General features: G+C 36.6%; 3 protein-coding genes across 3 annotated transcripts; 1 reads left to right on the top strand and 2 right to left on the bottom strand.

Moving 5' to 3' along the window:
- Positions 1-1,895: 1,895 nt before the first annotated feature.
- On the bottom strand, positions 1,896-4,559 carry LOC123229053 (subtilisin-like protease SBT3). The gene has a single exon (XM_044654622.1). The coding sequence runs from the start codon at positions 4,283-4,285 to the stop codon at positions 2,039-2,041; it is 2,247 nt and encodes a 748-aa protein (XP_044510557.1). The 5' UTR covers positions 4,286-4,559; the 3' UTR covers positions 1,896-2,038.
- A 4,572-nt stretch (positions 4,560-9,131) lies between these two features.
- LOC123230024 (subtilisin-like protease SBT3) lies at positions 9,132-11,833 on the top strand. Its single transcript, XM_044656117.1, has one exon. It carries the CDS (start codon positions 9,420-9,422, stop codon positions 11,685-11,687), a length of 2,268 nt encoding a protein of 755 aa, XP_044512052.1. The 5' UTR covers positions 9,132-9,419; the 3' UTR covers positions 11,688-11,833.
- A 56-nt stretch (positions 11,834-11,889) lies between these two features.
- On the bottom strand, positions 11,890-14,406 carry LOC123230023 (subtilisin-like protease SBT1.8). Its single transcript, XM_044656116.1, has one exon. The coding sequence runs from the start codon at positions 14,274-14,276 to the stop codon at positions 12,006-12,008; it is 2,271 nt and encodes a 756-aa protein (XP_044512051.1). The 5' UTR covers positions 14,277-14,406; the 3' UTR covers positions 11,890-12,005.
- Between the last annotated feature and the right edge of the window lie 622 nt (positions 14,407-15,028).

Here is a 15,028-nt window from a genome sequence, read left to right as displayed (position 1 = left end):
TAGAAAAGTATAGGGTCAACCACGAGAAAAAAAAATTGAATTTATGACATAAATTATAGAAAATAAATTTGTTATTATAATATCATTTTAAAATATTTTCATCTATTATGTTTTTACAATAAAATGTAATGAAATTTATTAATAAAATTTGTCGAAGACAAAAATTAATGGTTTTTTGATTTTAATGATGGAAACCCATCGTTTTGGCTTGGTTAGGGTAGAAAATAGTTTTTCCTTTTCTCTCTATTTTATATTATTTTGATTAATATAATACAAAATCAATTGATTTTATTGTTTATACTGCACAATTATGATTACATGATTATGAGTATAAATTATAATTATAACTACATTTGTATAACTTATTAAATAATTGAATAATTGAAAAACTCCGATTGGTTTTCGGATTATAATTTACTTAATATAAATAAGGGTAGAAAGGAGATCCTAATCTTCATCTTTATTCCCATTTCCATAAAAGATATCAATCTTTATTCTCGTTATAGGGATAACAAATATTCTTCGTCTTTTTTCTGCGAAGAAAAATTTCCTTTTCATCCTCTTTTTATCTTTGTTTCTGTTGAAAATTTTTTTTTCTCTTACCCTTTAAATATAATATAAATATATTAAATAACAAAATTAATAAAAATTAAAATCAATCCGCTGTTTTAAAAGTAATAAATATCATATATTAACCACCTTAATATACAGAACAAAACTGTAAATAAATTTAAAAAATATAAATAATCTAAAACTATAAAAATATTTTAATATTTTAAGTAAATATACTAATATAAAATAGTGAGGATGAGGATGGGCACAGGGACGAGGGGTGGGGAGGATACACATGTATTTATGTCCCTAATTATAAAAATATTTTTTGTTTTCATTTCTATTTCTATTAAGAAATCTTCTCTCCATTAGGGTTAAAAGTCTTAAATTTAGACCAAAATTATTATCTTTATTCATAAGCATATGTTTTCTCTTTATACTATTTGTTCCAAAATTAAAAAATTGAAGGCTAAAAGACTTATTTGCATCTAAGGTTGGGTGTATTCCCATATTTTCACTTACAAAGTTTTAAAAACTTAAATACCGACTATTTAATTAAAATTCTCTGTTACGTTAACGGTTAACAATAAAATTCTACTGGATTATGATTATGAAACCGGATGCTATATTTACTACTGCTTATAAATCTTGACAATCAAAACCCTGTAAGGATTTACTGAAATGCTTTGCAGATTCCTGAAGATACTTCACTTATTTTATGATATTTGTTGGAACAAGAAGAAATGAAAAGTAAACCAAATTAAATCGAAAAAGATCTCATAGATAAAGAAAATTAGATTAGTTAAAACATCTAGAGAAAGAATTTGAATATTGAGAAGAAGTACCTTAGCAGGAAGTTGACTCAAAGTTCCACAAATAAATGCAACAAAATTTGTTTTCCAAAATGGTTACCTCAATTTTTTTTTTTTTTTGGATGAATACAATTTTTCTTCCGTATTCGTTATCTGATCACTAGATTTCCATTGAACTAGGAAGAGATTCGACATCTAAGCCCACAGAAAAAATAATGAAACTAGAAAAAAATTTCTTCATACAAGCCCATAGAAAAAGATAATGAAATTGAGCAGAGACGTGTTGGTGCTGGGTGGAAGGTTACTTGCAGAAGCAAATGGGCTTTCCAAGTGTATCACCGGACCTTAGTACCGGGCTTCGGAACTCTGAACTGTAGGGTTGCTCTTGCCAATTCCCTAGTCAATCAAAATTTATAGGTCTAAAGTCCGAAAATCTCTGTTTTCTTTTGTTAATTTTCAGAAGCAAATCGTTCTTTTTAAGGCTATAAGAAATATAAGGTTCCTAAAATTTATCTGAAAAATGATGTGAAGTGTGGAAGAAGAAGTCTTACAATTTATTGATAACCCTTGATTTTGGTTGACAGTACACAAGTTATCGATACTTACAAGTTACAACAATAACAAGGCAAATTCATTTCACAAATCATGATATTGTAAGACTGAATGTGATTTAGCTAGGTTTTAATGGCCACTACGGGGCTTGACACGGTATGATTATGCTGATCAATCCATTTCAGAAAACCATAAATCACGCTTGGAGCTTTTGTGCCAATCTCTACACTCACAATAAAATTCTGCTTCTGATATTTTTGAGTGAATGTTAGAGTGCTCGGCTCTATTGTGATTTTCATCCCTATAGGAAACTCCAAATTTGCATGGTACACTGAATCTGCTTCTCCCACGTTTTTGACGGTCCTGCTAAAGGTCCTCACAGTTTCATTGGTAAATATGGCAACAAAAGAAGGATAATTGAGGTCAGTATGCTGTTTGCTGCAATTCCAGTGATTTCTTCTAATGACAGCTTTCATCTGAATTTTGTTGTATCCTAGGCCACACAGGAACTCAACATAATCTTGAAAATCCATGTCATAGATGAGTCCAGGGTCCATGGCTTTGTTTGGATCTATATGACCCGCCCCAAAATCTAGAGGTGTGGCTGGAAGGCCAGTTCTTTCATCTTTCAGAACACTACTACCTGTGTTGTCGATGGAATATGCTGTAGTCATTATAGCTGATCGAATGGCAGCTGGGTTCCAGTCCCCGTGCACGGCTTTTAGTAAAGCTGCGACTCCGGCAACATGGGGTGCTGCCATTGACGTGCCTGAGTAGAGTTCATAATCTGTCACCAAATTGTACTTTCCAATTCTGATGAATGGCAAGTTAGGTGTGACTGCGGCCAGCACATCCACTCCTGGAGCCAGAATATCAGGCTTTAGTACACCTGGGTTGATTGGATCCGGTCCTCTTGAAGAGAACAAGGCCACTTGAGGTGCTGCTTTAGTACCCAATTTTGTTCTCAGGAATCTCATACTTTTGATCTTTGCTCTTTTCTCTCGTGTTGCATACTCTTTAACTTTTGTTGCAGAATCAGTACGCAGAACCACACTGGGAATGGAGAAGTCATCTGGAAATAAATCTGATGTGTTTGATGAAAAAATTCCAGCAAATGCACCTGCCCGTTCAACCTCTGGCAATTGTTCATCAATGTCAATTTTCAGGCTGTAATCACAAAGGACTACCTTTCCAGCAACTTCCTTTGAGTCCAATGCCGAGCGGTTGCAATGTGCTTTGCTTATATTGCCTTTGCCATAGTACAGAGACGTATTGGTAATGTAAATGCTCTGTGGATAGTAAGATATCCCTTCAAAATCTGAGTCATTTTCTAGAGTCACAGTTGCAGTAAAACTCCGGTCAACTGTGCCAGCTCCCACAGTTGTGATCCAAGGAGCTCCATTGATTATTGAGTATCTAACTCCTCCATTCCCTGCAGCACAGACAACAAAAATGCCTTTCTCGATTGCTGAAAGGGAAGCAATAGCAATGACATCTTTGAAATAAGGTTTTTGGCCAAATCCTATTGACAGTGACATAATGTCAACACCATCCGCAATTGCTTGATCCATGCCTGCAAGCACATCACTGGCTGCGCTCTTGTCTGTATCCATTGCCCAGAAGACCTTGTACATAGCTAGGTGAGCACCTGGTGCTATTCCTCTGGCTGTTCCTCTGGCATATCCAAAGTGACTTGCACCTGGTACCTTGTTACCAGCAGCCGTGGAGGATGTGTGTGTTCCATGACCTGCGAAGTCTCTTGGCGAGTCAAAGTCATTGGTCTTCGAGATTTTTAACCCCGCAGCTTTAATCCCTTTGCTAAAAGATTGAGCACCAATGAGCTTCTTGTTGCAGGCAAAAGAGCTAAAATTTGTACCATTTTCACACTTTCCCTTCCATCTCTGTGGGATTGATGGCATACCGCCGTCACTAAAACTCTCACTCTCCGGCCAGATTCCGGTATCAAAAACTCCTATGATCACACCATCACCATATGAAGCATTAGGCCATATGCCAGAGTCATGTTTTAATCCAAGAAACTTGGGAGTGTGGGTTGTAAATAATCTGCCAAAGGACTCCGGGTATGTAGCAACATGAGCTGGAGATTTCTCGATTTCAGATAGATAAGAGGGTGTCAATCTGGCACTGAAACCATGCATGACATGGCTGTACGAATAAAGCAGCATTTCTGCTTCATCAGTTGGCGACAAAGAGCTCAAGATGGACTGATGCCATGACTGGTGGGTTAAGAAAGAGTCTGGCTTCTGAGAATGGTCCAGGTGGATGATATAAGTCTGGTATTCTTCAGGTTCTGATATTGCAGGGCTAATTAATAGCAACAGGATGAAGAAATCCATTATTTTTCTCATGATAGGCACTATGAAGATGATCAAGGAAAATTATTGAACTTTAAAAATTTCTGATACCTTACACAAATACAATAGAAAATCTGCAGGAATCTTCTGCTGTCAATTGCTCAATACAGTATTCTAATTTATCGTTTCCTGGTTAAACTTCCATTTGCATTCCCACAGCAAGAAAATATAGGAAGATGACAAGCTCATTCATCATTTTGTGTTGAACTTTGCTATGCAATTTTCATTGCAAGATCAAAAGCAGATTTTATTGAACATAAGAATTTTATTTTATTCGTTGAATGGACCATCTACATTCCAGCTTTTAGCTGTGGATGTGTTAGTGCTCTAGACAAAGAAAGTAAGGCGTGCTGAATTTGAAAAGGTGATTACTTTTTCTATTTTCCTTTCAATTGTTTTATCTTTCTGTTCATAAATAATATTTTTGCCATGTCCACAATCAAAAAATGGATCGAAACATTTAGTATCATAAGAAAACAAATATTACTTATATCACACCAATTTATGATTGAAGAACTATTGCTTTAGCCCCATATCTCTGTACCCGTGGCTAAGAAGGAATTAAAAAACACAAGAGAAATAGAAAAGGAGAATAAAAGCTGTGTCTAGAGGAAAGTGTACATACAGCTATTTAGAGGCACAAAGTAAATTAAAAATGTTCCAATTTTCTCTCTGTCAGGAATGGGCTTCCCAATAGGTGGGTTAAGTAATATTTTTTTAAATATTTTATAAAGTAATATTATTTAATATTTTTATTTATTTAATTTTTAAATATTAATTATAATTTTAAAAAGATAAATATGAAAAAACGAATGAGATAGAGAATCACCACAAGAGGACCTAAAAAGATATGAAAGAATTCAAGATTAGATCTAATTTCAAATAAAATGAAGCAAGTAACTCACCTAAAAGGATTTAAATTTGTGTAAAAAGACAAATTTGCCATTTTAATATTGTTATTAGGGCATTTGGTCTTTTTATTGCTTTTGCTAGGAAATGTAGTGGAATTTATTAACAAAACACGATAGAAGATAAGAATTAATTGTTTTTTGACTTTAACAATAGTAGCTTGTTGCTTTGTCATAGTTCACATAGATTATAGTTGTTCTTATTTATTTTTTTCTTTTAGGTCAAGGGACTTATTAACATCAAAAAATTGTTCATTTTTCAAGTTACCATCTTTTAATTTTGAAAAACTTTTTTTTTTCATCCGTAAACTATTACGGCTCTTAGTTTTAAAGAAAAAATCGTTATTTTATTTATAATATTAAAAATAAACTAAAAATTTATCTAATTTTCTTTTTAAACCTTAAAAAATAATAATTTTCCCCTCAATTAAGGTTTAAAATACAACATTTTCCCTCCCAAGGTTTACTCTTCAATCTTCAACTACTCCTCCAACACTATCTATGGTGGTCTCTTTCTTTCGACATGTTCTCTCCCTCTAACAGTCTCTCTCTCTCCAACCGACGATTTAAGCTAGAAAGATAAGAGATCTTGTCTTCTAAATTTGAATAGTTGGCTGGAAGAGAGAAAGATGAGGATAGAGAGACCACCAAAGGGAGAAGATACATCAAGAGTAAAAGACCGTCAGAGATGACATCGAAGAAGCAACAAAAAATTGAAGAGTAAACCATATGAGGGAAAATGTTGTTTTTTAAACTTTGGTCAAAAGAAAATTATTACTTTTTAGGGTTTAAAAAAAAAAAAGATAAAATCTTAAAACTAACGAATTTGGTTAACTTTAATAAATAAAAAAGTTTTTCAAAATTAAATGATAAAAACTTAAGAAATAAACAACCTTTGGGTGAGAATAAGTCCTTTTGCCTAAACTCTATACAAAATCTTTGGGTGGGTTAGATTAACAATAAAACTATATGTACCTATTTTTGGTACACAATTTGTATACATAGATGAGATATTATCATGTGATTGAATGTTTCTTTATCATATGATGACACATGTTTTAAAATCACCTAATTACATAATGACATATCGATAAAATACAGAAAATATATTAAATATTTGTGTCTCTCACATCATTTAGGATTCTAAGGTGTGATTGATTAAATAATTTTTAAGGCTTTTTAAATTGTTAAATTACGTTTTAAATTATAAAGTCCAAAAACAAGTCTGTGAGCTCTTTACATGGAATCCGATGATCCGTGAACAATGAAAACAAAATTCTAAAGCTCAATAATATTTGCTTTTAATCTTAGGATGAGGATGCTGATATTATAAAAGTTCGACTAGAAATGGTACACTATCTTGGCATCTGCTTCTGATCTTGCAATTGGATTGCCACAGTAAAGATCCACTATAAAATAAAAGTGGACTTAGCACAAATATTTTTTAATTGATGAACTGAAAAATCCTTGAAAATTTTTTGATAAAGCATCATAAACCTGCAAATTTTCACAACTTTCCTTGTCAAGCTTTTTAACCATGACCAAAATGATGGATTTCTCCATCCTTATCTCACAACTTTCCTTGTCAAGTTACTGAAGCACTGCTTCAGTAACTTTAATTAGGGAATATGTAACAAGAGAAACTAGAGCTAGGATTGAAAGCATGACGTTCCTGACAACAACATTGGGCACTAAACCAGCCCCTCAAGTTGCCTACTTCTCTCCAAGAGGACTGGATCCAATCAGCCCAGTTGTACCAAAGCCAGACACTGTGGCTCTAGGAGTTGACGTCCTCGCAGCAGTCTTTCCCAAGGTGCCATTCATGACAATTGGAAACTACGATTTGGTCTCAGATTATGAACTATGGTCAGGCACGTCAATGGCAACACCACATGTCGCTGGCGTTGCAGCTTTACTAAAATCTGTCCACTGGGATTGGAGCCCAGCTGCCATTCGATCAGCACTGATGACTACAGCATATTCCGTTGACAACACAGGTAGTGTTCTGAAAGATGAAACAACTGGCCTTCCAGCCACAACTCTAGATTTTGGAGCTGGCCATATAGATCCAAACAAAGCCATGGACCCCGGACTCATCTATGACATGGATTTTCAAGATTACATTGACTTCCAATGCAGCCTGGGCTATGATCAAAATCAGTTGGAAGCTATTATTCGACAAAATCAATGGAATTGCAGAACAGAGCATACTGAACTCAATGATCCTTCTTTTATCCTGCAAATGAAATGGTAAAGAGCTTTAGGAGGAACGTAAAAAATGTGGGAGAAAAAGAATCAGAGTATCATGCAAATTTCGAGCTTCCTCCCGGAATGAAAATCCGAACAGAGCCCAGCAGCCTCACATTCACTAAAAAATATCAGAAGCGGAGTTTTGTTTTCAGTGTAGAGATTGACAAAAAAGCTCAAAATGTGACATATGGTTATCTCAAATGGATTGATCTGCATGATCATACCGTATCAAGTCCCATTGTAGCCATTAAATCTTAACTAAATCACATTCATTCTCACGTTGTCGTGATTCGTGAAAGGAATGAACTAGTAATCTGGCTTTCGAAGGAAGTTGTGTCCCGAAAAAGGCCAAAAGACATTTCCCACCTAAAGTTTGCTACTTTCCCCAAGTTTTCCCAATTAACTTTGAAAGTCTCATTTACCTACTCATAAACAATTAAAATTAACAGTTTTAAAGATAAAATCGTTATTTTGTCTGTAATATTAAAAATAAACTTAAAGTTTATTTTATTTTTCCTTCCTAAACCCTAAAAAGTAACAATTTCCTCCGACTCAAGTTTTCAAAAATAGCATTTCCCCCTTAGAGTTTCCAATTTTTCAGATTCAATTTTTTGAGAATGTCTCTTCCTTTTCGGTGACCTCCAGAAGTAGTCTCTTCCTTTTTGGTGCGGCTTCTTTTCCACGATTCTCCTCGACAATGTCATCGACGACGATGCTAAGGGGAACCGCTAGAAGGATGTAGCGTTAGAGAAGAAGAGATGTCGCTTGGAGGTCATCGGAGAGGAAGAAAGGTCTTTGAAAAATTGAATTTGAAAATTAGAAACCCTCGGGAGGAAAATATTGTTTTTGAAAACTTGGGTGAAGGAAAAATTGTTAGTTTTTAGGGTTTAAGAGAAAAAATAAGATAACTAATAAACTCAGTTAATTTTAACTGTCTATAGATAGGTAAATGAGATTTTTAAAATTAACAAGAAAAAATCTAGAAAAACAGCATTCTTTGAGTGGGAAATAGCCCTTTTGGCCTATGAAAAATCGGGAAATTGTGATTTTATTATATGTAATTATATGCAGAGTTGGCAATGGTGAGAATCTTCTCATCTCTCACATTGGTCACCTTTCTTTTCCTAGTTTCTTCTACAATAAAGTCCTACACTTTAGAAATGCCCTATGTATCCCTCGTATTACTAGAAAATTGTTCAACATCTATAAAATTACCAAAGACAACAATAACTAATCATTGTATCGTAGAAGATAAACAAAGCCAAGTTGTTTTACTGTAGGGAAAGCTGGATCACGTTCACGGGTTTATGTGAGTTTTGGAATATTACACAAAAATTTAATCTATTCACAACTAAAAACAAAGAAAGAAAATAACAAATTAAATACAGAGAAACTGACAAATACAATAATATAAAAACTGAAAAGACAAAAAAAAAAAAAACCCCTAAGTAATATATTTTTTTTCTTATTATACTTAATGTTTTGATCCATTTTTTGATTGTGGATATGTCAACAATATTATTTAAGGATTGGTAGCAGAAAGAGAAAGTGATTGAAAGGAAAACTTAAAAAGTAATCAGCTTTTGAAATTAGTTCGAGAGGATTAAAAGTAAATGGCTCACTTTCTTTGTCCAAAGCACTAACACATCCACCATTAAAAGTCAGGATGGTGATGGTTCATCCAACGAATAACATAAAATTCTAATGTTCAACAAAGTCTGCTTTGGATCTTGCAATGGAAATTGCAGAGCAAACTTCAACCAGAAAATAACGCATGAGCTTGACATCTTCCTTAATTTTCTTGACATGGGAATGCAACTGGAAGTTTAACAAGGAAACAATAAATTAGAATACTGTATTGACCAATTGACAGCAGAAGTTTCCTGCAGATTTTCTATCTTTATTTGTTTAAGGGATCTGAAACCTTTAAAGTTCAGTAATTTTCCTTGTTCATCTTCATAGTGCCTGCCATGATAAAAATAATGGAATTCTCCATCTTTATCTCACAACTTGCGCTATGTTGGTTGCTTTTAATTAACCTTGCAATGTCAGAACCTGAAGAATACCAGACTTACATCATCCACTGGGACCATTCTCAGAAGCCAGAGTCTTTCTTAACCCACCAGTCGTGGCACCAGTCCATTTTAGGCTCTTTGTCTGCAGATAATGAAACAGAAATGTTGCTTTATTCGTACAGCCATGCCTTGCATGGTTTCAGTGCCAGACTCACACCATCTTATCTATCTGAAATCGAGAAATCTCCGGCTCATGTTGCCACATACCCAGAGTCCTTTGGCAGGTTATTCACAACCCACACTCCCAAGTTTCTTGGATTAAACCATGACTCTGGCATATGGCCTGCAGCTTCATATGGTGAAGGTGTTATCATAGGAGTTTTTGATTCCGGAATCTGGCCGGAGAGTGAGAGTTTTAGTGACACCGGTATGCCATCAATCCCACAGAGATGGAAGGGAAAGTGTGAGAATGGTACAAAATTGAGCTCTTTTGCCTGCAACAAGAAGATCATTGGTGCTCAATCTTTTAGCAAAGGGCTTAAAGCTGCGGGAAAAAAAATCTCGGAGACCTATGACTTTGACTCGCCAAGAGACTTCTTAGGTCATGGAACACACACATCCTCCACAGCTGCTGGTAACGAGGTACTAGGTGTAAGTCACTTTGGATATGCCAGAGGAACCGCCAGAGGAATAGCACCAGGTGCTCACTTGGCTATGTACAAGGTCCTCTGGGCAACAAGTACAGAAGAGAGTGCAGCCACTGATGTGCTTGCAGGCATGGATCAAGCAATTGCGGATGGTGTTGATATTATGTCATTGTCTCTTGGATTTGACCAAACCCCTTATTTCAAAGATGTTATTGCCATTGGTTCCCTTTCAGCAATCGAGAATGGCATTTTTGTTGTCTGTGCTGCAGGGAATGAAGGAGTTAGAAACTCAATATTCAATGGAGCTCCTTGGATCACAACTGTGGGAGCTGGCACAGTTGACCGGAGTTTTACTGCAACTGTGACTCTAGAAAATGACTCTGATTTTGAAGGTATATCTTACTTTCCACAGAGCATTTACATTACCAATACGTCTCTGTACTATGGCAAAGGCAATATAAGCAAAGCACATTGCAACCTTTCCGCACTGGACTCGAAGGAAGTTGCTGGAAAGGTAGTCCTTTGTGATTATAGCCAGAAAATTGGCATTAGTAAACAATTACTGGAGGTTGAGAGAGCTGGTGCATTTGCTGGAATTTTTTCGTCAAATGCATCAAATTTATTTCCAGATGAATTCTCCATTCCGAGTGTGGTTCTGCATACTGATTCTGGAGCAAAAGTTAGAGAGTATGCAACACGAGAGAAAAGAGCAAAGATCAAAAGTATGAGGTTCCTGAGAACAAAATTGGGCACTAAAGCAGCACCTCAAGTGGCCTACTTCTCTTCAAGAGGACCGGATCCAATCAACCCAAGTATACTAAAGCCTGATATACTTGCCCCAGGAGTCGATGTGCTGGCCGCAGTCACACCTAACAGGCCATCCATCAGAATTGGAAAGTACATTTTGGTGACAGATTATGAACTAGACTCAGGCACGTCAATGGCAGCACCCCATGTTGCCGGAGTGGCAGCTTTACTAAAAGCCGTCCACCGGGAGTGGAACCCAGCTGCTATTCGATCAGCTATAATGACTACAGCATATTCCATCGACAACACAGGTAGTATTCTGAAAGATGAAACAACTGGCTTTCCAGCCACGCCTCTAGATTTTGGGGCGGGTCATATAGATCCAAACAAAGCCTTGGACCCTGGACTCATCTATGACATGGATTTTCAAGATTATGTTGAGTTCCTCTGTGGCCTACGATATAACAAAACTCAGATGAAAGCTGTCATCAGACGAAATCACTGGAATTGCAGCAAACAGCATACTGACCTCAACTATCCTTCTTTTATTGCCATATTTACCAATGAAACCGTGAAGACCTTTAGCAGGACCGTCAAGAACGTGGGAGAAACAGATTCAGTGTACCATGCAGCTTTGGAGTTTCCTATAGCGATGAAAATCACAATAGAGCCGAGCACTCTAACATTCACTCAGAAATATCAGAAGCAGAATTTCATTCTGAGTTTAGAGATTGGCACGAAAGCTCCAAGCGTGATTTATGGTTTTCTGAAATGGATTGATCAGCATAATCATACTGTATCAAGCCCCATAGTGGCCATTAAAACCTAGCTAAATCACATTCATTCTTGCAATATCATCATTTGTGAAATGAATTTTCTAGTTGTTGTTGCTATATGTATCATAACTTATGTTGTCAGCCAATATCAAGGGTTATCAATAAATTGTAAGCTTAACCTTTATAATTAGATGCATAACTTATAGTTGTTTTGGATGGGATCGATTAGTTGTCCGTAAAATTCCAAAACTCACGTCAGCTCATGAATGCGTCCCTGCATATAATTACATATCATAAGATCACAATTTATTTACTAACCCCAATTTCGCAGAACACAATCACCATCGGAAGCCAGAATGAGTGTGATTTGGCTAGGGTTTAATGGCTACTATGGGGCTTGATACAGTATGATTATGCTGATCAATCCATTTGAGATAACCATATGTCACATTTGGAGCTATTTTATCAATCTCTACACTCAAAACAAAACTCTGCTTCTGATATTTTTGAGTGAATGTGAGACTGCTGGGCTCTATTCGGATTTTCATTCCAGGAGGAAGCTCCAAATTTGCATGATACTCTGATTCTTCTTCTCCCACGTTTTTGACGTTCCTCCTAAAGCTGTTCACCGTTTCATTTGTGAATATAGCAACAAAAGAAGGATAATTGAGTTCTGTATGCTCTGTGCTGCAATTCCATTGATTTTGTCGAATAACAGCTTTCAACTGATTTTGATCATAACCCAGGCTGCATAGGAATTCAATGTAATCCTGAAACTCCATGTCATAGATGAGTCCGGGGTCCATGGCTTTGTTTGGATCTATATGGCCTGCCCCAAAATCTAGAGGCGTGGCAGGAAGGCCAGTTGTTTCATCTTTCAGAATGCTGCCGGTGTTATCAATGGAATATGCTGTAGTCATCAGTGCTGATCGAATGGCAGCTGGGCTCCAATCCCAGTGGACAGATTTTAGTAAAGCTGCAACGCCGGCGACATGGGGTGTTGCCATTGACGTGCCCGACCATAGTTCATAATCTGAGACCAAATCGTAGTTTCCAATTGTCATGAATGGCACGTTGGGAGAGACTGCTGCGAGGACATCAACTCCTGGAGCCACAATATCTGGCTTTAGTACACCTGGGCTGATTGGATCCAGCCCTCTTGAAGAGAAATAGGCAACTTGAGGGGCTGGTTTAGTTCTCAATGTTGTTTCCAGGAACCTCATGCCTTCAAACCTTGCTCTAGGTTCTCTCGTCGCATACTCTCTAACCAAAATTCCTGAAGCGGTGTGCAGGGTCACGCCAGGAATGGTGTATTCCTCTGGAAGTAAATCTGATGTATCTGACAAAAATATACCCGCAATAGCACCTGCCCTCTTAACCTCATTTAATTGTTCATCAATGTCAATTTTCGTGCTATTGTCACAAAGGACTACCTTTCCAGCAACTTCATTTGCGTCCAGTGCTTTATGATTGCATTCTGCTTTGCTTATATTGCCTTTGCCATAATATAATGATGCATTGGTAATGTAAATGCTTTGTGGAAAGTATGATATACCTTCAAAACTATATCCATTTTGTAGAGTAACTGATGCAGTAAAACTTCTGTCGATGGAGCTAGCTCCTGTTGTCATGATCCATGGTGCTCCATTGTGTATTGAGTTGTGACCTCCATCATTCCCTGCAGCACACACAACAAAAATGCCTTTCTCTATAGCTGAAAGAGAAGCTATGGCCACGATATCCTTGAAGTAAGGTGTCTGGTCAAATCCAATTGACAGTGACAAAATATCAACACCGTCAGCGATTGCTTGATCAATTCCTGCAAGTACATCACTTGCTGCACTCTCATCATTGTCCGTTGCCCAGAAGACCTTGTACATAGCAACGTGTGCAGCTGGTGCTATTCCTCTGGCTGTTCCTCTAGCATATCCATAGTGACTTACTCCAAGGACCCTGTTACCAGCAGCTGTCGATGATGTGTGAGTTCCATGACCCCAGAAGTCTCTTGGCGAGTCAAAGTCATGTTTCTTGGAGATCTTTATACCTGCGGCTTGAAGCCCTTTGCTAAAAGATCGAGCACCAATGAGCTTCCTGTTGCAGACAGAAGAGCTAAATATTGTTCCATTCTCACACTTGCCCTTCCATCTTTCTGGTATAGATGGCATACCGTTGTCACTAAAACTCTCACTTTCCGGCCAGATTCCCGTATCGACAACTCCTATGATCACACCTTCACCATATGAAGCAGCAGGCCATATACCAGATTCATGTTTTAATCCAAGAAACTTAGGAGTGTGGGTTGTGTATAACTTGCCAAATGACTCTGAGTAGGTGGCAAGATGAGCTGGAGATTTCTCGATTTCAGATAGACCAGAGGGTGTGAGTCTGGCACTAAAGCCGTGCGTGGCATGGCTATAAGAGTAAAGTAGTCTTTCTGTTTCATCAGCTGAGGACAAAGAGTTTAATATGGACTGGTGCCATGATCGGTGGGTTAAGAAAGACTCTGGTTTCTGAGAATGATCCAAGTGGATGATGTATGTTTGGTGTTCTTCTGGTTCTGACTTTGCTGTATTGCTGATTAATAGCAACCGAAACAGCGCATAAAATGAGATAAGAATGGAGAAATCCATCATTTTGGTCATGGCTAAGAAGCTTGAAAAGGAAAGTTGTGAAAGTTTGAAGGTTTATGATGCTTTTTATCAGAAATTTTCCAGGGAATTTTCCTTCCTCCATTATAAACTTTTTGTGCCAAGTCCATTCATAATTTTATAGTGGATCTTACCGTGGCAATCCATTTGCAAGATTAGTAGCAGATGCCAAAATAATGTTCCATTTCTAGTTGAACTTTTATAATATTGGCATCCTCATCCTAAAATTAAAAGCACATAACATTGAACTTTAGAATTTTGTTTTCATGGTTCATGGATCATCAGCATCATAACTTTTGTTACCGTAAATGCTTTACAGAAAGAAAGTGAGCCATTTCCTTTCACCCATTCGTGCATAATTTCATTATTCTACCTTTTGAATATTATTTGGACACACATTTTATACATTTTATCTTCCTAATTTTATTAATTAAATAACATATTGTTGACAAGTCGTCCACTACCAAAAACTAAAGTGATAACTAAGAATATATAATGTCAAAAGAAAAGGAAAGAAAAATAGAAATGAATAGAGTTGTGTACACTATAGCTCTGCCCAATAAATAGTAAGTAAAAAAATATATAATAAAATACAAAAAAAAATGAAAAAAAATCTTGTATGGTAACCTAGTAGTAAAAGAAATTGGAAGCTAACATAAGTAACAGCAAACCCAGGACTTTTGCCTAGAGGGGCGCATCTCTGTCATTATTGGCTAATCAACCAATGAAACTAAAAAAAAGTCGAT

The sequence above is a fragment of the Mangifera indica genome, chromosome 11 (genome assembly GCF_011075055.1).
Source record: "Mangifera indica cultivar Alphonso chromosome 11, CATAS_Mindica_2.1, whole genome shotgun sequence".
Classification (NCBI taxonomy): domain Eukaryota; kingdom Viridiplantae; phylum Streptophyta; class Magnoliopsida; order Sapindales; family Anacardiaceae; genus Mangifera; species Mangifera indica.
Note: the sequence above shows the minus strand (reverse complement) of the source record. Positions and strands in the feature narration are given on the sequence as shown.

Bases quoted from the DNA above. Each gene is read 5' to 3' on its own strand.
- LOC123230024 (XM_044656117.1), top strand. From the start codon at position 9,420: ATGATAAAAATAATGGAATTCTCCATCTTTATCTCACAACTTGCGCTA.
- LOC123229053 (XM_044654622.1), bottom strand. From the start codon at position 4,285: ATGAGAAAAATAATGGATTTCTTCATCCTGTTGCTATTAATTAGCCCT.
- LOC123230023 (XM_044656116.1), bottom strand. From the start codon at position 14,276: ATGACCAAAATGATGGATTTCTCCATTCTTATCTCATTTTATGCGCTG.